Source organism: Notothenia coriiceps, unplaced genomic scaffold (assembly GCF_000735185.1).
Source record: "Notothenia coriiceps isolate Sejong01 unplaced genomic scaffold, NC01 NC01_scaffold00000339, whole genome shotgun sequence".
Taxonomy (NCBI): Eukaryota; Metazoa; Chordata; class Actinopteri; order Perciformes; family Nototheniidae; genus Notothenia; species Notothenia coriiceps.
Window position 1 is genome coordinate 15977228 of NW_011333040.1, and position 22500 is coordinate 15999727.

The 22500-nt window shown below is 39.6% G+C and overlaps 2 protein-coding genes across 5 annotated transcripts in view; one reads left to right on the forward strand and one right to left on the reverse strand.

Moving 5' to 3' along the window:
• dync1li2 (dynein, cytoplasmic 1, light intermediate chain 2) overlaps positions 1-10908 on the reverse strand; it is a 14681-nt gene extending 3773 nt beyond the window's left edge. For both annotated transcript variants that reach the window (XM_010772992.1, XM_010773000.1), the window contains exons 1-11: positions 10669-10908; positions 9835-9908; positions 9355-9471; positions 8995-9225; positions 4887-5050; positions 3099-3192; positions 2796-2931; positions 2501-2612; positions 2341-2400; positions 1674-1718; positions 1419-1536 (exon numbers count right to left, since the gene is read on the reverse strand). In XM_010772992.1, coding sequence (XP_010771294.1) covers positions 1419-1536; positions 1674-1718; positions 2341-2400; positions 2501-2612; positions 2796-2931; positions 3099-3192; positions 4887-5050; positions 8995-9225; positions 9355-9471; positions 9835-9908; positions 10669-10745 — 1228 coding nt within the window. In that variant the 5' untranslated portion in view covers positions 10746-10908. The remainder of the gene's footprint in view (positions 1-1418; positions 1537-1673; positions 1719-2340; positions 2401-2500; positions 2613-2795; positions 2932-3098; positions 3193-4886; positions 5051-8994; positions 9226-9354; positions 9472-9834; positions 9909-10668) is intronic.
• Positions 10909-17155: 6247 nt separating this feature from the next.
• LOC104947032 (uncharacterized protein KIAA0754) lies at positions 17156-21786 on the forward strand. Of its 3 annotated transcripts, none has more exons than XM_010772971.1 (3): positions 17156-17358; positions 19374-20140; positions 20204-21786. In XM_010772971.1, the coding sequence occupies exons 2-3, from the start codon at positions 19382-19384 to the stop codon at positions 21221-21223; spliced, it is 1779 nt and encodes a 592-aa protein (XP_010771273.1). In that variant the 5' UTR covers positions 17156-17358; positions 19374-19381; the 3' UTR covers positions 21224-21786. The 3 variants fall into 3 exon arrangements, with proteins under 3 accessions (XP_010771273.1, XP_010771281.1, XP_010771266.1); XM_010772979.1 differs by having other exon boundaries at positions 17157-17358; positions 19374-19903; XM_010772964.1 differs by having other exon boundaries at positions 17157-17358; positions 19374-21786.
• Positions 21787-22500: the final 714 nt, after the last annotated feature.

Sequence of the window (22500 nt, forward strand, 5' to 3'; positions counted from 1 at the left end):
CAGCCTGCTGACCATAAGCTCAGTGTGGCGAGGAATACAGTAAACGCCGTTGCAGGAAGACGGCCTGTTCAAAATCACCGACTGCGTGACGCGAAAATGAATAGAATATCTCTCCCATCTTCAGAGCATCTGACAATTTTTATACTATTAATTATCACTATTCATGTTAAGGGGGAAAAAGGCCAATTAAATATCTGGCACACAACATAAGTAACCCGGATCAAAGTAACATTACGTACGCTCGCGGCACTGTGAGTGCCAGACGTCGATGTGTCCCATTATCATTCATACATCATATCACATCTATCGTATCATCGTATTTCCTTATGCTGAGTCAGCTAGCCGTATCTGGCCGTGACTACAGTGAACATACTTATGCAGAATATATATTAAGCAACAACATAAGTTACGAAACACCCGAGTCAAATGTAATTAAAGTCAGATCCACTCGTGTCTTAGCAGTGATATCATAAACCTGTTAATGTACGCATTCAAACACTTTTTCTTTTACCAGCTGTATTCACCTTGCAGGTGCAGCTATGTGGCTTTTATCCTGGATAAAGTATTTAAGTCATGGATGTTTAAAGTTTAACTTCTTCATATTTGTATAATTATAGTTCACTTTTCATTCACGAAGTATGACGCTGCGCTTTCAGTGCGCTTCTCCATGTTTGTGATTGGTCAAATGTTGCTAACCCCGCCCCTTTTATGTGAACATGCACCTAACTAGATAGGACACGGCTGGCTTGAGCGATCCACTTGATAACCCGCGTCGTAGGACCATTTAGCAAGGAGTGCGTATGTTTTGGATTAGGCCAACCGGCTAACTCAAACATATCCAGGTTATGTTGAACCAGCTTCGTACTCTGATAATGTTATGATTCCAGATAAGCAATCTGAGTTATCTTGAGTGAACTTTTTATTGAAATGGATTAAAAGTTGTGTAGCATATGACACCCTCTATCTTAGGATCCTTGATTTGGTGAAGGAAGAAATTAAAATAAAAAAACGTTACAAAAAAGGGGAAGAAATTGTGTTGAAGTCACACAGCAATGCAAACCACAATAGGCAAGGGTTAAGAGGCCTATATTAAATCCAGCTAAACCCAATGTAGCTGGAATGCACCAGCACCCTACTGCACGTAATGAAGGAGAGAAAGTAAATACTTCTGTTTTAGGCTGAGCTCAGGAGGTGTGCAGGAATTTGTTGTTATGTTAATCATTTTAGTTGCTACCTCTTCAGACGTAGGAGAGTAGAAAACAACTGTGATCTAAAATGTTTTATCATTGTTATTCTTTTACGGGGGTCTTACAATTTGTTTCAAAACGTGCACCCCATGAAAATCAAGAGAGCACTGGAGAGAAAACTATGATTCTCAATAACCGTATATGAAGATTAATGAGCACTAGAGCTCCTACCTTTCATGTTGGGGTCTGGCTTTTTGACAGCAGCCATTGGTGAGCCGCTGGACATGTTGGGTTGGCCGGCGCGGCCTGCAGGTCGGGGAGACCCCGAGGTGGTCCTGCCCGGAGACTCCTGCAACACACAAACCAGGACAGGACTGTGGTCAGAAACACAAGCGTGTCTATCGAGGAGAAATCGGATAAAGTGGCAAGAGGAATAAATCCATCCACTACAAATATTGCACATTATAGGGACTTTAAGACACTTACTGTTGCTCCTCTGGTTGGTGTGGCGGGCTGCTTTGATAACAAAGACTGTAGGGGAATAAAAGTAAACATCTTTATTCCGCCATGGTTAAACTAATACTTTCTATGCACAATCCATTTAAGGCAATATGCAAAAGGATTTACTAATTATAAACATACATATTTATACCATTTATTCAAGATAATAGAATAATTATTTAAAAACTTTCATTTAGATGTCTCTAACAGGGACATTCAGCAAAGATGCATTACATGGCATTGTGTAGAGAAAACTAAACGTGTAACTATTAACTAATTTTCTATCTTGCAAAACAAAAACCTCTGTTAAGTTTTTTTCTTAGATCTCCTTCCTGGTTTATTTGTGTACAAAATAGGAAGTGAAGGCAAAGTCAGGTGGAAGTATCACATATACATCAGCGAAATGTGCTTGTTCAGAATCAGTAAAAATGTACAAAAGGATTCTTGAGTCTACTTATTCACTGAATTGAAAACAATGTTTTTTGGTTCAGGCTACCATGTCTCATGTTTCACTTCTAAAGCACCTACACCATTTGGAAATGTCAGTATTATGCTTTCCTGTTTAATCAGGGGAGTGAATTCTTCAATACACTGTCAAACTTGGCAGTCGCAGACAGAACATATGAAATATTCAAGAAAGACTGACACATACCTGTTGCTTCATTAGGAAAACCTGCTCATCCTCTGCATTAATCTCTTTGTCATGTACCAGCTGTAAACAAGATCAAAGGAGAAAGCATGTTCTTATTCATTTAGCGCTTTAGGTTGTGATTTCATACTCTAAAGTTCACATTTAGTTTGATCTGCCATACCTTTCGTACTGGAGGCATTGTGATAAAATCTTCAAATGGATCGTCTGGTCTGACTGTTGTTAGGTTTTCATGCAAAATAGCAATTTTCTTCTCATTATCCCATCCACATGGACTGAAAGGAAAAAGAGACAGTTCAAAAAAAGTGGATACAATCATCTGATTTCTGGTTTGGCGGATTTTTCTTTGAATAAATTGGAGATTTGGTTTCGTTAATGTCAGTGATAACAAAAGAAGGAAAAATGGCTGTTGGCAAAAAATAAACATGATCAAGTTCAAATAAAATAGCTTTACTCACATGAACACTGCATCCTTCTCTACCACTAAGGCTGGTGAGGTGAACTTGAAGTCATACATCTTATGCACTATATATTTGTAAAGCAGATCCAGGTTCTTCTCCTCTTTGACGGAAGTGTAGATCAGGCCAGCTCCATCTGTTTACTTAAATTAAGGCTTGTTGGGTCAACGATGTAGATGGTCGATTAATTGATGACAATAAATAAACCTCATGTGCAATATGAACAACATTTAGAACACTCAATCCTATAGGTGTCATGACATTTGTGATAGAATTGTAAACAATCGTGTATTGGAAGGATACACTGTAAGCAAAATCGCCTGACGTTGGACTGGATGAAATCAAAGTGCTCATCTCTGAAATCGTGCTCTTTCTCTAGAACGCCGACTGCGTCACACTTGAGGAAAAAGAGAGAGAGGAAAAGAGATACACATTTAATGACAGACAATGAAAAGTCAGGATGAAAAACATGAAGGCTGCTCCCTACATCCTGAGCCCATTTTACAGTGTCCTTTGTTGTGATTCTAGATGGTATTCCTAAAAGTCCCCTAACTGACTAGGGGGGACGCAAGTGCAATGCACAAATTCATAAGCTTTGCCTCCAGTGTTGTTGTTTTTTTGCATAGAGTGAAACATCATTTCCATAGGAGGTTTTTCACAGCACAACAATTTTACAGACCAATCGTTTTTCTGTTGGTTTTGATATTAGTCTGCCTGGCAAGGATCATTTTGACAGCCTCTGAAAGTACAGTGGATGCAGAGAACAGAGACAGTTGATGGCGGAGGTAGGAGTTAGTGGGGTGTGTTGTCATAGGAACAAGGGGGAGCAACATGCCCTTGGGAGGCTCCAGGCACAGATGATGTGCTGCTTTAGTGTTTATTGTCCTTCTGGTGAAGCTTCCATGATTAGTCTTGCCAGAAGTTGTGATGGTCAACAGAAGATTGACAGCCCAATTTAACTACTTTTGAACAGCAAACTATAGTCTTGACCTTTTTCTAAAGCTGAACATGTCTTCTCTGATGATAGCTAGATAGAAGCACCAGTGATAAAGAGCACATTCAACATGTTCTAGTCACGGCTAGCATGTGAAGCTCTGCTGACGGCTACAGGGTGTTTTTCGGCACTAGAATTTGCCTGGAGGGTTAACAGGCAAGTATAATGGCTGCTTTTTATTAGAGTTTGCTGCCTCACAAAGCACAACATAAAAAGCATGTATAAAAGGTCTGAGCCTGAATGTGTGCATCATGGAGGCCATTAAAGAACCCAGCAGAAGGAAAGCAGCAGTAAGCACGGCTGTGATGGAGTTAAAAAGAGGCTTCCTGTGCCTGTTTGTCTCAGGCAGATCAGGGGAAAGTTGGGAGAGGTTCCTACAGGAACAGTCTACAACTGCTTGGACTACACATTTTGAAAAAAGCAGATCCAAGGGAGTAAGGGGAGTTTAGAGAAGCTATGAACCACAGCCACATGTGGGCTGAATGAGCTTCTGGAAAACCATTCAGCAACTAAGGAGTGAGCGGCAGGATGTTACTTAGGGGGTGGACCATGTGTTTCTCAGGCTTTTTATGAGGATATTGTGAATTAGGAGCTCTTTGAGGAACTGCTAAATGCAGTGGAAACAGAAGGCTCATTAGGGGGGAAAGATAGGACAAGTACAATTTCTTAAAACCAAAGTAGCCAGATGTAAAGATTAAGGGAAGTTGCACTTTTTAGGAAATGAAAATGGGTTAAACAATCTCATGCTTTTCGATAAGCCAGTAAAGATTTGACATCACATTCGGAAAAACACCAAACCAAACAAACACAAAACAACAGTGATGTTTTGCATGAGGGCTTGTTGTTTTCTTTTGCAGCTAACGGAACAATTTTGTTGTACTGCATAGCCATGATTAAGTATTCCATTCGATTTTTTCATCTTTCTTTTGACTCTCTGGTGACAAGGATGTTTTATCCGTCAGAGAAATAGCAAATATGTTATCTCAGTGAAGATTGGTAAAAACCTTGGAGCAACAACAACACATTATTGTCTGTTGATAATAACATTTAACAAATGGCTTCAAACATAAGACTTTTTGCATGTAGGACATATTTACCTTTGTGCAAACTATTAGCACTGGAATGCCCAGGTTGTGTGTGAGTGTGCTCTCTCCCAGTGGGAGCACAACGGCCTCGTCTTCCCCTCCTGTGGGGGCCCGTCTCTGTGGGGAGGACTGGGCGGCATCCTCTGGTTCTGTGTACTCTTGGAACGCTTTCACCACTAGCGGAGAGACACAGCAAGCAAAATAAAGAATTTCATTAGTTATAAGTGAACACCACAACATAATAAACATTTCAAATGTTACCCAACATTTTTATTATTTTTAGAAGGTCAAGCAGTCATGAATAAAACATGTGACCAACAGTATTTATGAAGACTACAGTAAACCTGCCTCTGCTTCTCTTTCCTACACTGGCAGTCTAATAATAATGTTCACTTTGGTCATGTTAGCTCTCTCTGTAGTGTAGTGATCCAAAACACAGAATAACACTCTCAGGATCCTGGGCAAAAGTTGTTTAACTGCCTATTTACAAACAATCGTAACTACAAATAATCCAGGCATTAGCAACACATTGAGCAAGATTACTTAGTCATTGTAGTAACAAACTATTCAAACAAAACAAAAAATAACATTAAGCTGAAAGTCTTGAAAGCTGTAAAAATGCTCCACTTGGTCTGTCTGTAGCCCCAACATCTGCACTTGACCTTCGGGGGAACCTTTGGTGTAGTTACAGAACCAGACATCCCCTGCTTTAACGAACAGTACTCATTTATGTGCTCCACCTCAAACTGTGGGCCTCATGCTGAAACATTCTGTTACATTTCTAAAACTCAACATGCACAAAACACTCTACAAATACTAATGTAATTATTACTATACAACATATTAAAATCATATTTAGATTATTTTTTGTTATTATTTCAATGTTCAAAACGTTTGTTTCTTTGCGTTTTGGAGTTACTTTTGAATGAACAAAACAAATAGTAAATTACAGAAATCAATGGGTACCAACAAAGAAGTTAGAGAACTTGTGTCCTTATATTGCATTTGTCCCATTGTCTCAAATAAAAGGGTCAACACCAATGAATGGCCCTTAACTGGTATATTAAAATATTCCTGCTCCTCGTGAAGAAATAATTGGTATAATCCAAATGTGAATACAAATGGCAAGTCATTAATGTTATAGGTCCTGTGTAAGTCTCAAAAGTCACATAATAGACCTTTGGTAAAAAAAAAAACAGATACATTAATGGCATCCTTTACTTTCCTGAAGTGGGAAGTTTGATTCTACAGCTGTCCAGACATTTAGAAAGCTATAGCATGAAGGGGAGGTGGAGGCAGGGAGGGAAGGGGACTGTAAGCAGGAAGCTCTGGCCTACTTCCTCAGGAGCTTTGGAAACGCACTAGGGGTCAGCCAACAAAGCCAGATTGCCATTTCGAGCCAACTTCTTAACTTTTAAACATGGAATTTAGTATTTAGGGCGAGGACTAATAGTACAAGCAATCTAAAGAGTAACTATCATTGGACACAGGATTAACACAAATCTAGTGCACATGCACAAATAGTTTGGTATTATGTACACTATTCAACATGCTGATTTTTTAACCATTCAAATTGATTACTAATGAAAATATCCTTCAGAGGGGTTTATACAGAAGACATCTGGACCTAATGTAAAAGAATATTGAATGGATGACTGCAAAAATCTGAATTCGATCTAATCCTTTCCTGTGCAGTTTAAGCTTCACAGGGGGTCTGCTCGGCCAAGACATGGCATGCCAGAAAGAATTAAGATAAAATAGGAGTAGCTGCTAGATACAAATAAACATCACTCAAACATTAACTGCCAGTCATTTATTATGGTGTTCTGTCTTCACCACAACCGTGTCCGAGAAAGCTTAGCAAGGAAATGTGATTTAAATAAAATACGACTTGAGTATCTTGTATGGATGCTCGGATATGTTATATAAAACATCAATCTCTCTTTAAGGCCTACAGGTGGCAAGTACATGATGATGTGTCTTAGTGGGACAAAGTCTGTCTAACTGTTATTCAAACAAAGGTGGGGTCAAAAAATGTTGGCAAACATAATCAGCAACTGCTCAACCTTCCATAAATGTGTTATACTGTACTTTGAATACTGAAACAGTAACTCTTAAAGGTTTCCTTTTTTAAATACCAAAAGAACATAACTGCAATAATTGAGAGCATGAAAAGGAAAAAAGTTTGCTTAAAAATGTTGAATATTTGTAGCTAAAGTTCAGCTAGAAATTAAATGTATCTTTCCTGGATAACTAAATGTCAAATAAGCAAATTTGGTGTCTCTGGCTGTTGTAAAAAAAAGCCAGACATTTACTCTTAATCTGTTTAGTAGTTAATGCTGCTTGGCTGATGGCTTAAACATTTTTAAAGCTGTCTGGTTACTTCTTTCTTCTAGTCAAAACCAAATAACAAAGTTGTTTGCTTAATGCCTCCAAACCATTCCAAAATACTGTAGCTAAAAGTCTCTGTGACATCACGACCACATCAGTCATAAAGTGACATATTTCTCATTGAAATGTGTGGTCCAGCAATAGTTTGAACCGGTAATTCAACTTGAGACGTTTCCAGCAACCAGCCTACTACAGTTACAGCAGAACGTCCGGCCCACACAATGAATTCAGAGCCTCTCACTTTACGTCCCTTCCTCCTTCTCCCTGACGCTGCTGTTGGAGGGGAGGGAACCATGATGCAAGACGCCTGCAAGAGTCGCTGGACAAAAGCCACTCACAGTCTATCTGTATTTGTCACTCAAATACTCATGTCTACAAATATGTAATCTGACGATGTCTCACCAATCTGCTACTGACATCACAGCAGACACAGCGGAAGATACTTTATGTGGATAACATGTCTAAGCCAAAACTGGAAGTCTGTTCAAAAATATCTTGCCAAAGAGAGGAAAGTAGGAGAAAGCCAAGACGAATTTGACAAAACAGATTCAATGTTAAGACTTCAAGAAAAGATCATTAAAGAGTACAAAACCCTACAATTACAACTGCAATACATGCTCTCGCGAATATTTACAAGTTACAGTGTATACATTTCAGGCAGTGTTTCCTTTCTACTGCTTGTTTATTCAATACATTCATTCAGTCTTAACTCATATACCCACCATAACTTAAGTAATGCAGTAAAACAAGATAGAAATGCAGACGCACTAAAAATCATTAACCATGTGCTAGTCATCACTTGGCAACCGGATATACTTTCTCTTTTAAACTTGCCAGCAGACTTGTAAACACATGTCACTGCTTGAGCATGTTATATATTCAGAACCTGTTCTGTAACATTAATTTTAAAAATCATTAAATAATTATGCTCCTTTGTGATTTAGTTCTTATAGACTTGTGAGAGCAGTACGGAATCTTTGGTGCCAAACAAGAAGTCTCTGTTAAACCCTGCAGACTCAACTAACGTGCAAGCCCCTAAACACAAAAGAACTGTTCATAAGGGAGAGATGATGTTCTAAAATTAACAGGAGAACAACATCTGAGTGCATCACACTCATTGATCTGCAGAACTCGCCTCTAGCCAAGACACACAGCTGAGGATCATGGGCCCCTCTGATGATGACCTAGAAACATCCATGACAATGTGTAATGTTACACAGTGCTCGCCTGGCAAGGTACTCAGCGACCACTTTCTTTTCCTTGAAGCAAGTCAGCAAGGAGACTGCCTCTTATTATGTAAGACTAACAATGATTCCACCCTGGGATTCTTCAGGAATTCTTAAGAGCTTCTTCATTTAAACCCTCTTCAAATCTCACAATTAATCAAAGTCATATTTTCATTTTCGTCTCAGGTTTTTTTCATATTGAGAAACTAAAACCTAAAATTGACAACTTATATCAGTCTTAACCAACGGTCTGCTTAGACGTAAGTAAGACTGGTGTGGATGTATGCTCGTCGCTGCCATTTATTACATTTAACATAACGGTGATCGTTTCATCAATCAAATTGAATTCAATTATCACCTACATGTTTATTTTACATTGGTGAAATGCTCCACCAGTGAACAATCAATGTACATGATAAAGTGTACAATTTCTAAGGTAGGGCCGTACTATAAGAGAGTACGACATAATCACTCATAGGTATATACATTCAAACATTACTTACTGTTCTGCTCCATTTCTCTAATGTCCTCTGGTGGGATCTTGAGTTTGTCCACATGGTCACGTAGCACACTGGCCCATTTCTGCAAAGACTCCATAATGGTCCAGGGCCGTGACATGTCTGCAACAAACACAGCTAGACAGTTAGGTAGAGACTGAGGTGAGACAGCAAACTTGAGTAGGCCTTTGTGGTATAGGTCTCCATCCAGGATCCACACGCCACAGCGAGTAAGGTCTGCAAAGTAAAAGACAAAAAAATACCAGTTTAATACAAGCAATACTATTATTGTTTTAAACTACAGTCATTTTGCAAAGACTACTGCTGTTAAACAAACACAGGTAAAGATCAAAAAGGTTAACTCACCATCTATGTCCTCGTCATGGACATTTAGGTACAGATACTCCAGTCCTCTCCCTCTCTTGTTGTGATCAGTTCCTTGAAGTTTGGCCATAAGTGCTGTTTTTCCGGATCCATCTTCGCCTGTAAGATATGTCATTCATGTATTATGTTATCTGCCTTAAATACAATTACTAGCCTCATGTTTTATGGCTGTCAAGAGGCTGGCAAAAAAAATTCTGGTCAATAAATGTATTACTTAATATTTGAAAGTCACACCAAAATTAGCACGACCCTAACCGAGACATACTCTTTGTATATTGTGTTTATTTTGCTTTGCTTTCCAGTATTTGGCAAGAAACATAGCCGGGCCTGCGGACTATTTAATACATCAGAAAAGTATTTATTTCCTATAATAAGCTTTTGTTTTTGCACTCTGACAAACAGACAAACTCCAAACATTGCAGAAACATAGAATTTCACACATCTAGAACGAGTTGCACTTACCAAATAGCAAGATATTTTTTCCTGATGGCAACTTTGAACTTGATGTAGTAGAAACTTCACTCAGAATTTCGGTCCTACAACAAAAAAACACAGTGTCCCGTTAGCTTGATAGCCAAGTGGCACAATGACAGCTACATATGTTGCTACCAAAACAGTTATAGATCAGCTAGCTATGTAACATAACTTAACTATTACTTTTACTGTTCAAGAAGATTATCAACCGTTTTCAGCAAGAGTTAAGTCAGCCCTGTGTGTGTCCACGAGAACACTTTAAAAAAGCAGGAAATGATAAGTCATATCCACTGACCCGGCAACGTTGCTTACAGATAAAAGTAGCTATGGATCTGAATATATGAAACATGTCAAGCCCAATAACGATACGAGCCCTTATGAAAAGCGTCGAGTAAAGCCAAGATATATTTCTGCAGAATTAAACTTCAGTTAGTCGGTTATACTTTCTATTAAGGTTCCTGTTAGCTTGTATCCTGCATAACATGAGCTGGGTTTAAGGTGTTGTCATGACATGAACTACAAGTCTCTCTAACAAGAGAGACACTTGACTCGTTGATTCAATAACTTTGCCTGAAACTGTTAACTCGTCTAATGAACAATATTTGCTAACTACAATGTAGCTAATCGGTACTTTGCTGTAGTTAGCTGGGCTGCTAGCAGGAATACCGTTGACCGCTCGGCTTCTTGCTAATGTTCCTGCTAACCGGGCCGGTGTCTGGTTGTCAGCAACCGTCAGTGACAAAGCAGATCCAAAGCATTTGGTCTTTTCCGAGACGTGCCTCGGCAAACATGTAAGAGTAAAACAGAAAAACAGGAACTTGCCAAAGGTTTTGTCCTTCTTCATCTTCGTTGTTATTGTCGGCTGCGCCCGGGAGCTGTTTCTCCAGAACGGGAGCCATCTTCTCTTTCTACAACCACAAAGGCAAGGCCCTACTGCTTGGCCACCACTAGCACCGCCTTCATCCAAGTAACCGAGGGTAGGTTGCATTCATTTACTGTGACGCCGCGACGGGACATTCGGTCACTTTTGACCCGAAACGCAAGAGAAGGGTTAATGCACATTTGTAGGCCTACTTTCTCTAAGCCTAGTAGTGTTTACCACATGCAACTAGAAAATGCATTTCCTGCAGAAAATGCGTGCGAATGCTGTAAACTGTGAACATTTATGGCTGCATTTAGCTGAAAATGCAGAAAAAGCTGAATATGTTATTAGCTGAATGGTAGCTGCTTTTAGCTACAAAAATGCAGAAAAAGCTTAATATTTAAAAGAAAAGGTTTAAAAAAAAGGTATAAACAACAACATGTATAGCCTTGATGTCCTGAAATAGCTGAATAATGTAATAGTTGAATGGTTTCTGCAGCTGAAAATAGGCTGAAGGAATATCAGATAAGTAGTAGTGAATAAATGTGTATTAAGATGAGAAAAGAAAGTAAAAAGACTTGGGAAAGCAGAAGAATATTTGAACTGCAAACTTTTGAACTAACTTGATGGTGAATGATCTGTCGCCATGCCAAAGGCATTTGATGACATCCCATAATACGCTTAGATGTGTTGATGGCTGCATCGTTACCAAACCTGTGAAGTTTTGGGCCATTTCGAGCATTTTCACTGAAGTTATGAGAAAACCGTGTTTCATGGTGAGCATTGCGTTGCCATGGCAACGGCATTTGAAGACATCTCAAAACTTTCCCGTAGATGTCTTCACGGCTGGACTGTTAGAACACGTGAAGTTTGAGCACTTTTTGAACATTTTCATAGGAGTTATACATTACATTTGGAGGTTACATTACTCTCTCTCTTCTCTTGATCGCCCTCTCTCTGTTCTCTCTCTCTTCTCTTGATCGCCCTCCCTCTCTTCTCTTGTTCGCCCTCTCTCTCTTCTCTTAATCGCCCTCTCTCTCTTCTCTTGATCATTCATCATCATCGGTGTGTGTCAGTGTGTGAGAGAGAGTGTGGGTGTGTGTGTGTGTGTGTGAAAGAGAGAGAGAGAGAGAGAGTGTGTGTGTGTGTGTGTGTGTGTGTGTGTGTGTGTGTGTGTGTGTGTGTGTGTGTGTGTGTGTGTGTGTGTGTATACCACACCACAGTTGTCTCACAAATGGTGTACGTTGATCTTTTACGTAAAGGACGTCTTTTACGCACGCTTACGACATTTGACACTTGTAAATACCGACGTAAATCGACTTTTACGTCTTTTTCGACTTATACAATAATCGACTTACCATCGACGAAAATCGATGTTTTTACGTCTTTTTCGAATTATAAATTTTCTTTTCCAAATTTTTTTTCCATATTTGTTGTTGTACATATCGGAACTACAGGACTTTATCGACTTATTACATTATCAACTTACCAAAGACGTCGACTTTTATCCGACTTCCTTATAGTCTATTCATCATCACTTATTTACACATAATTCTACTCTTTTCTTTCATTTTTCTGAACCCTTTCGTCTTCTTATAAACTTGACGTTTGAAAACTTGATTGAACTACCACTTACTAGACAGCGGTACGGTTTCCGTAAACTACTGTAGGGTATTATGCGAATCTACACAACTACCGACGTAGCAATGGTTTGGACACTTCAAAACCCGGTAAAGCTCGTAAAAGTGACTTCAATACTCTTTTGGCACAAAGTACCACTCGTAACGCAACGGTACCGTTGCCGTAAACTTCTGTAGAGTTTTGAAAGGGCATCTACAGAAGTGCCGACCTGACAATCTTGTGCACTTCAAACTCGTGAAAAACTTGTAAAAGTATCCTCAATATGTAATGTAAACCTCCAATGTAATGAGAGAGAGAAGAGAACTAGCGGGAGAGAGACAAGAGAGAGAGAAGAGAACTAGCGGGAGGGAGAGAAGAGAACAAGCGGGAGAGAGAGAAGAGAATTAGCGGGAGAGAGAGAAGAGAACTAGTAAGTAGTAGTAGCCACACACAGTCACACACTCTCTCTCACACCCACACACACACACACACACTTTCTCTCTCTCTCTCTCTCTCACACACACACACACACACACACACACACACACACACACACACACACACACACACACACACACACACACACACATATGGTGTGGTGTCAACAGAGTTGTGTGTGTGGTGTCTGTGTGTCCNTCTCTCTCTCTCTCTCTCTCTCTCTCTCTCTCACACACACACACACACACACACACACACACATACTCAATACTGTGGGCAATCCCCACAGGAGCAATTTGGGGTGAAGTGTCATGCTGATTGCAGTGGGGTTTGAACTGCCACTGCGCCACACGCCTCTATATTGCATTTGTCTTAAATTGAGACAGCAGAAACATTCTTATATTTAGACTTTTTTTTTATTCAAACATGAACACATTTAACAACATTGCGTGGTCATTTTAAACTGTTTTCAATTTTGATCAATGAGTGCCGTGCAATACTTCTAGTATGTTTGGTGTTTGTGTGTGTGTGTGTGTGTTCGTGTGTGTGTGTGTGTGTGTGTGTGTGTGTGTGTGTGTGTGTGTATACCACACCACAGTTGTCTCAATGGCAATTTGAAAAGTGAATAGATAGCTCTCGACAATGAATAAATATATATGAAATGTAATATTGGTGTCATTTCATCAGATTCTTAAATTGAGAAGTTTTTTGATGGTTTATTTCTTAAAGTAAGAAAAAATAAATCTGTTCCATGCCGGGAATGTATGCAAACCAATGCTGTAACTTGTTACTGGTTAATTCTAGCTCAATATAAGATAGCATTTTTTAATAAGAAAAAGTAAGATGTATTTTCTCAAAGTAAGAGTACTTTTGTTAAGCAAAACATTCTTAACAAGATAATTTGACTTAAGAATTTTTTCCCAGAAACAAGCTTATTTTACTTTCTTAAAATTCCTTTTTTGCAGTGTACATACATGTATAAAACTGGGCCTACAATAATGTATAGGACAGCCTAAAGTGCAATGTTTAAACATATGGGACCTTGTGATGGTACCTATAATACTATAATCTCTCTATTCAAATAATAAAACAAAGCCTCTAGTTTACCATCGTGGATAGGAGCCACACAGTGATTTAGGAGGTTAACTATCTCACATGATTGCACAAGGATTCATGTTCAATGTTGTAGTTATTTTTTTACGATGGGTTGATTTATCTTTGGCAATATAATGCATTAATCAGGTTAATGTTATGCATATTTTCAGGCATATTTGATTTATAATATTTCTTATAACAACTTTTAAAAATAATATCAGACAAACAATGCCTGCCATCACTCCAGTAAACTCATAGGGATCACTGACCCTCGCTTGTAGACCTTTCATCTAATAAATATAAATTAAATGAACAATTTGGAAACCTAGATAAATTTGGTCATAATTGAAATCCAATTTTCATCAACCTTCAGCATCTCATTTGTTGATATTAATTTGTATTAAGATTGTTTAGTACTATTGTTGTAAAATAGAAAATATCCATTAGAGGGTGCTATTCCTGTTTGTTTTTCTAACTAAATGTGTGGGAATCATCATATTATTTGAAATGGCATCATATTCATAAAGAAACCTTCACATTAGTTTTCTTCTTATCAATTTGTATTTAACCTTGAATTCTGATTGGTCAAATCATATAAAAATCTGATAAAGATGTACACAATCCACAGCTTTTATTTAACTATTTGAAGACTGAATCTTCATCACGTCAAAATGACATGTAAATGGTGATTTTGCATATAACCATGCTCTTTTCCAAACTGTTGTTGAATGAATCCCAGACAAACTGAGTCACGCAGCACAACTATCAAGTAACTTTCCCATAAAAAAGGGTCCGGATGCTCATCAACTTTCACTATCATGTTTGTATGTGCGTGCTACACACTATAGCAGTAGGCTATTCTCCAAATCTGCTATTTCAAGCCACACTTCTCACAAGTTTGGAAAGTTGAAAACAATGTATATTTTATTGAATGACTGGTGAATTGACTGTACACCTTTAAGTGAAATATCAAGCTTTAAAATGTTTCAATCACAATCAATATTATGAACCTGTCCAGTGTGTACGTTTTTGTTCCATTCCTTCACTGAGTACTTAGCATGTCGGAGCAATAAACACCTTTTTCTTTTTCCTCAACCTCCTCAGTCTTTGGGTCAGTCCAGGCCAAATGCTTCAGGACTTGCAGACAGATAAGCCCTGGACATTTTATGAAACTCTGGGGGGTTTCGACTTACTCATATGTCTGTGAGACCTCTGTCTATGGAGCAGCGTGGTTGGCTGGAGTGGTGGTTATACTCATGGGAATGCATTCCAGAAGTTTTGCATCATGTGAAACCGAGCCTTTGCTGCCCCTTTGTCTCTGTTTATCTCTGCTACCAGCAAGGGAAACAAGCAAACTTTGTGGTGCAAAACATAGAAAGCAGAGCATTTTTATAACGTTCATAACCAATATAACGTGATCAACTATAGTATTCATGACAGTCATTTCTATTGGTTTTTATTGTGTAAAAAGATATGTTCTCAAACAAATGTGTTTTTGTTGTGACATGCAGCAATATTTCAATTGTAATTGACAGAGAGTGTCACACTGTTTTATTGGCTTTTCCACCGATGCTCTATCTTTACATATAAAAATTTATATTGTCTAACTTGCACATTTAAAAAATGTTCAGCTTGTATCATAATTTATTAATGCACAAAAAGGTTAATTAGAAGATGCTGTGTTGTGCTATGTGCTCTTGTCAACAGAAGGGGGTGCTGTCAACTCAATACAACTGTCTGTTTGGCGTGAACTCTCTAAAACATGATTGATAAATTGTATTTATTGAAAGGTCCCTGAGAAAAACATCAGTCGGGGAAGAAGGGAAAATAAAAGAAAAAATGCTTGTAAAACTGCCAAAAGCACTCGGTTCCCAGGGAATATGTTGTTAAAACATAAAAAAAATATATATATATATAATGCAACATATATTGCCAATTCCTTTGTTTACATGTCCTGAGATACATCCACTCCTTTAATTACTTTAGGTGACACATAAGCTAGAGAGTATGTCAAGTAGCCACTATTTATTTAATTGATTTTAAAACATTTTTGAAAATCTCCCCATATGCCCAAACCAGGACAAACAAACCTGTTTGGCTGCTTGAGCCCTTCTTTTGATTAAATACCAGGTTGGTGAGTTTTGAGTGATGTAATCAGATCTTCAGCCCCATTGTTGTGTAATTGGTGATGTATTTCTTCTAGTTTCACTGAGAGGTACTGTTAAGAAAACGTGTTTGTGTGAACTATCAGGGAAAGACCCAATCTCACCTTTCTTTTTCACATAAGGCTATGCAAATAGTAACAATGGAGCTGTTGATGGAATTATTGAGATGCTTTATACTAGATTATAATTTGTATTGTTGGAGAAAATTAAATTATCTTGATAGTACCACAACTTTATTTGATGAATATAGGCTATATCTGTAGTATACTTGGTTAGATACCTCAACAGTGTGTCAGTGGCATGCTGCTCTGGTCAAATTGTTATATTAGACAACATGTTAACCTGGAAGGGTCAGTTGTTGAATTTCATTAAGTTTCACCCCGCACCAACCTTGTCCCATTAACACATGGAAGGCAAATAGCAAATAAGGGCAATGCATTTGAATACTTTTGGTCCTCCTAACAAGAACATTCCATTCATTTGAAGCCAGGCATGGGTATGATCATACCATAAAAACGTTCTTGTATATATTTATAATGCCACATGATTTATATGAGTTATTTAGAAACCCATATTGATCCAAACATCAATGTGCATGTATCAGCAGATTACCCCAGCTCATGCATAAAACACATTTTGCTTCATGTAGCCTAGATTCAATGAAGTGCTTTACAAACAAGAGTTTGCCTTATAATTTACCTAAAAAGCCTTTAATTGTGTTATTCTTCTTTGAATGATTACCATTCATGATGCAAGTGGATGAGAATGCCAGAAACATCATTTTAAAACGAAAATCAAGGACTCAATGTGATTTCGTGTGAAGATGGCTGTGTGTGTTTGTGCTGCACAAGTGGTTTTGCTGACATAATGTCTCTTATGAATAATTGATAATATGGTAGGGTAATACTCCTGTGGGGAGGGGGCTAACATGAATTATTATAGTTGTAGTATTTGTCAAAGCAAGAACAGAGGATAAATTGTCATTTTAAAACTTGAAATTAGTGCCAGTCCGCTCATAATCACCCTCAGTGCGCAGATGTATTTATACAACAGAGAAATATGCACGAAAGTGGGTGTGTGCGGGAGAGGAGGGGTTAAAGATGGGGAGGGTATAGATTGCAGCCGGAGCAGGAGAGGGGTTGGCTGGATTGTGATAGCGACAGATGTCTAGAAAACGGTGAGGGGGCACTCCTCAGTTACAACACAGTCCCAAGCTGCACCTCGGAGAGCAGGGGAGGAATCTGCAGCTGTCACTCCTAAGGTTTACCTCCATTATCACATCCACCCGGAGCCTGGAAAAGAAGACCAAGTGATCACTCTCTAGAAATACAGGTTGGTTTCATCCGAGCATTGATTCATTTTTCATTTTCAATTGCATCATGTATGGGGTTGGTCTATGTTCTGTGGGTAAAAAGAAATAAAATAGGTGTAGAGAAAAAGAAAGAAAGATGGGCTGTAGCTTACCCATTGTTGCCTCGCTTTGCTTTTCTCCTTTTATGCAAATGTCTACATTTGAAGGCTGCGGACGATTTTTTTCGTCCGCAGCGGTCGAATTTGATTTAGTGCGCCTTCTTCTAGGCCAGGCGATTAAAAAAAAAACCTGCTGGGATAGAGGAAAGCGCTAAACAAAGTTATGAAGTTGCGATGCCTGTTAGATATTATCGATTCATTGTGGTAAAATTGGTTTTCTTTTGCACGTCCGTGTGAGTACCACATTTGCTCGTGAACAAAATGGGCAGAGCAGCTGAGAGAAGCAGCGGTGGGCGGGTTGAAATGGGGGATGGAGACCCCAATACAGCTTTTATCCCTCAAGTGTCCGTAGCCAGTGCAGTGTTTAGTGTATTTTCCCCCCTAGCGTTGTATGGTTTTATATTATATTGTATAGGACAGATTAGAAGTGTTTGCTGCCAATCTAATCAAATGACTTTTGTCAGAGAGTATCTGTGAGGAATCCCCATCCTTTGTTACTGGCCAGCACATGCTGCCGTACTAGCTGTATTCTTTATCTTTCCAAAATGAACGCCGATATATTGCTGTGTGTGTACTGTAGATTTGATTTTCGTACTAACCAGGTAATTGGCTTAATTTAACTTGATTTGATGTCGAAATATCACGTTTTCTTCTCAAACTGTACATTGTGGCTTTGTCTGATTGGGAGGCCTAGACGATGATTTCTAGCGAATAAATTGGCATAATACAAATAAACCACATGAAAAATAAATAATGATAAGTTAATGGTATATATCCTAACGCCAAATAAGTCAGACATTGCTGTAAAAGCACAAAATAACCTATTTTGATCAGCACTGGCCTGTTCATTTTACTGTAAATGGGTGTAATGGATGTGGAGCCTATCCCGTAGTGTATGGCGCATCCTGTCTTGATTGCTCCATTGCAGCACTATGGACAGTTCCCAGATTTTACGCACATTCTCTCCTAGTCATCTTTAACATATAATATGAGAAGCAACCTGTGTGAGATAACATGTTCAACTCTGAATAGGATTTGGCAAATAGAGATTAAAATTATCAGATTTTTTACATTTTAAATAAATGTGTGGGCTAGTCTCTATTATTGAGAATCATGAGATATTTAACAGCCTTCTTAAACCTGTTCATTTGTTCAGGGTCAGCTGATACACAGACAGTAAGATAAAGTTGCACTTCCAGTTCTCTTTTCTGTCACTGGAAGGAAGTTGCATTATTTTGCAATCACAAACTCTTCCTCTACAGCCACAACAGGGTTTCACATTAACACAAAGGACTACATGTTTGCTTTATTCCCATGACATCTACTTTTTTAGATTTTTTACTTTTCAGCTTATCATCTTGAGAGAGAAAAAATTGTACATTTACATCATAGATGCCTCACTCAGAGTTGTGGGCTGATTTGGCACTGGGCCTTACCCACCATTCCTGAAAGGGTAGAGAGTTGTCTGATCTCAGTAAGGTTCCCATGCATTTACCCAGTTTTCTAGCCAAACAGTTTGGCAGAGAACGGTTTTCTAATTGAACTTCTAGTTAACCTCTAGACAATAGACTTCTTTCCATTCCCCTTTCTGACAGAACAGTGTATAGCTTTTTCATTTTATCTCACACTGCATTTTAGAATGTTTGACACAAAAACAATCCAACTAATGTTTGCATTTGGTACACATTTAGTATACATTTTAACAACCTAACTAACTTATTATCCTCTCTGTGCTTTGGTGTTATATTAGATGTTCAATGTTTAGCATATGACCATGACAACTGGAAGATCCAGGTTTCAAACCAAGCCAGCTTGGGCATTTTTAAACCTTGTTTTATCTCTCATATTAAAATACACCTTCATCTGCTTGTTCCTAGGAGACACCATGGGAGGCAAACTAAGCAAGAAGAGGAAGGGATATGATGTGAGCGATCCCAATAAGGCAAAGGATGAGATTGCAGCAACAGTTACTGCAGCAGTCGAGGCTGTAGCCCCAGCAGTAGCTGATGTGATAGCTGAGGCAACCATTGTGGTGAATGAAGCTGTGGTGTCAGCTGTGGCCGCAGTGACTGAAGCTTTAGAAGCTCCAGAAGAGCCCAAATCAGCTCCTCCAGAGGACCCAGCTCCTGCTGCTCCAGTGGCAGAAGAACCTGCAGCTACAGTAAAGGAACCTGTTCTAGTAGTAGAGGAACCAGCTGTGGCAGTCGAAGAACCAGTTGCAGTAGTAGAAGAACCAGCTGCAGTAGTACAAGTACCTACTGTAGTAGTAGAGGAACCAGCGGTAGTAGTAGAGGAACCAGCTGTAGTAGAACCGGCTGCAGTTGTTGAAGAACCAGCAGCAGTAGAACCGGCTGCAGTTATTGAAGAACCAGCTGCAGTTATTGAAGAACCAGCTGCAGTTGTTGAAGAACCAGCTGCAGTAGTAGAAGAACCAGCTGCACTAGTAGTAGAACCAGCTGCTGCAGTAGTAGAAGAACCAGCTGCTGCAGTAGTAGAAGAACCAGCTGCAGTTGTTGAAGAACCAGCTGCAATAGTAGAAGAACCAGCTGCAGTAGTAGTAGAACCAGCTGCAGTAGTAGAAGAACCAGCTGCAGTTGTTGAAGAACCAGCTGCAGTAGTAGAGGAACCAGCTGCAGTTGTTGAAGAACCAGCTGCAGTAGTAGAGGAACCAGCTGCGGTGGTAGAAGAACCAGCTGCAGTAGTAGAGGAACCAGCTGCAGTAGTAGAAGAACCAGCTGCAGTAGTAGAGGAACCAGCTGCAGTAGTAGAAGAACCAGCTGCAGTAGTAGAGGAACCAGCTGCAGTTGTTGAAAAACCAGCAGCAGTAGAACCAGCTGCAGCAGCAGAGGAGTCAGCCCCAGTAGTAGAGGAGCAAGCTCTAGTAGAGCTCCCAGCTCCAGCACCTGTAGAAGAACCTGCTGCAGCTGTAGTATCTGTGCCAGAGCCAGAGGTTGTTCCTGTCATCACAGAGGAAGCGCCCATCCCAGAGACTGTTACTGAGCCAGAAGCTGCTGTGAAGGAAGCAGTGGTACCTGCTGCTGTCCCTGAGCCTGAACCAGTGGCCGAGGCTGCTGCAGTGCTAGAGCAAGCCCCAGAACCTGAGCCGGAGACCAAACCAGAGCCAGCACCAGAGCTGGAACAATTACCAGAGCAGGTGGTCGAAGCTGTGAAATCTGCAGCAAAGGAAAAAGTTGAAGAAGTTGAGCCAGAACCAATGGTTGCCACATCTGACACTACTGAACTTGGGACTGTAGAAGCAGAAGCACCTACAGTCTTGGAGACTGCACCAGAAGAGGAATATGTTGCAGCTGAGCCCGCAGCAGCAGAACCTGTCCCTGAGATTGTCATCTCAGAGTCCGTCTCTGCGGACCAACTTACTACTGAGTCCGAAGAGGTAGCTGAAGCCTCGGTGGAAGAGTTGCCTTGCCCAGAGCCTGAGGTAGAAAGCAAGATGGAAAATGGAGATATAGAGAGCCCTTCTGTTACAGATGTTGTGGCAGAAGTAGATGCCCTTCCAACTGTGAATGGAGAGTGCACAAATTATGCGGCGACACCGACAGAGGAATGTGTTAATGGTAATGAAAAGCCAGAGGAGACACAGATCAAGGAGCAGAGTGACTTTGAACTGAAAAAGGAGGTGAAGCTGAGCGGGGATGTCCAGGAAGTTTTCGACGCAGTGTCCGGCATGGCAGAGGGTCTCTGCACTGAGGTCACCCAGGCATTCTGAAAAAAAGGCCATCTTTTAAATCAATGTGAATTCAGTTTAATCCTCCCGAGAAAGCCATTAAGGTATCAAAAACACAGCTAGGCTTTCTGGATTGCTGTAACCACTGCAATTTCAATAGTGGTAACTCAGGCAAAAAGGATGTTTTCTTTTGAGTAACCAAAATGAATGCAACAACTTGAGAACAGAAAGAGACAGAGATAGAGAGAGAGCGGAAGATAAATTGGAGGGTAGACAGGAGATTTGAGTTTGGAATAGAAATGAAGACAGTGTGAAACTGGACAGCAGAGCAAAAATACTGGACAGTAAATATGATACTAATGAATGGAATGAATAAATTGTGTTTGTGTGTGAGCTCGATTAATATTGCAAAGTGGTTTATTGGAACAGCATTCGTTATTAGCATATTATCTGATCTGATTTAGAATGTCATATATCCTTTCTATTACTATATGCAGAGACATGACATAACTGTTTTGGCCTTTTATAATAATGGTACCTGTGAGGACTGTTCACTTTAAATTGATTGTTCAGAATAGAGAATAAAAAGAGATTGTTATAGCCTACACTGATCTTCTTTTCTTTTCATGCCTCCCCTCCTCATCAAGTGTGTTATATTTGTGGAAGGCACTGGGTTACAAGTAGGATTTATTCTATTTTATTCAAAGCTACAGATAACACATTCTTACTGATAAACCAGTAGATCCTCACACATTTCCAACCATAAAAGTACATTTAAATTAATTGCATAATTAGTTTTTGTGTCGTAACATTGTGTACAGAAAATCTACACTCTGTTCATTACAAACCACTTGTTGACATCTACCGCCACCAAGCTGATATTAGCTCTATTGGTTCAGAGTTTGACTGGTTATTCATATCTAGGAAGAGCAATGTCCTCTGGGTCACTGGCCACATTACAAATATGTTGGTTGGTGGAACATGGCTGCCACTTGTATGCAGCCTGCATGTCAAGATTGGGCAAACAAAAGGATTTGACGCCCTCCAGAAAAATCAGACTATTTTCTGAAGCAATCATCCTCACCTCTTTCTCTTTCACATCACCATGCCTACAGCCGAGGCTCTATGCCATAGCAGCACACCCTGCCAACATTTCACAGATCCATACCGGCAAGGGGAACTAAATGGGGGAGGGGCAGGAATGCTTGCAGGAGGCAGAGAAAAAGGAAGAGGGAGTAGGGGGAGGGTGTTCTGGGATGAAAGCAATTGCTAAGATGCTGTACAGAGGAAAATAAGATAAAGTCCCTTCTGGATACACA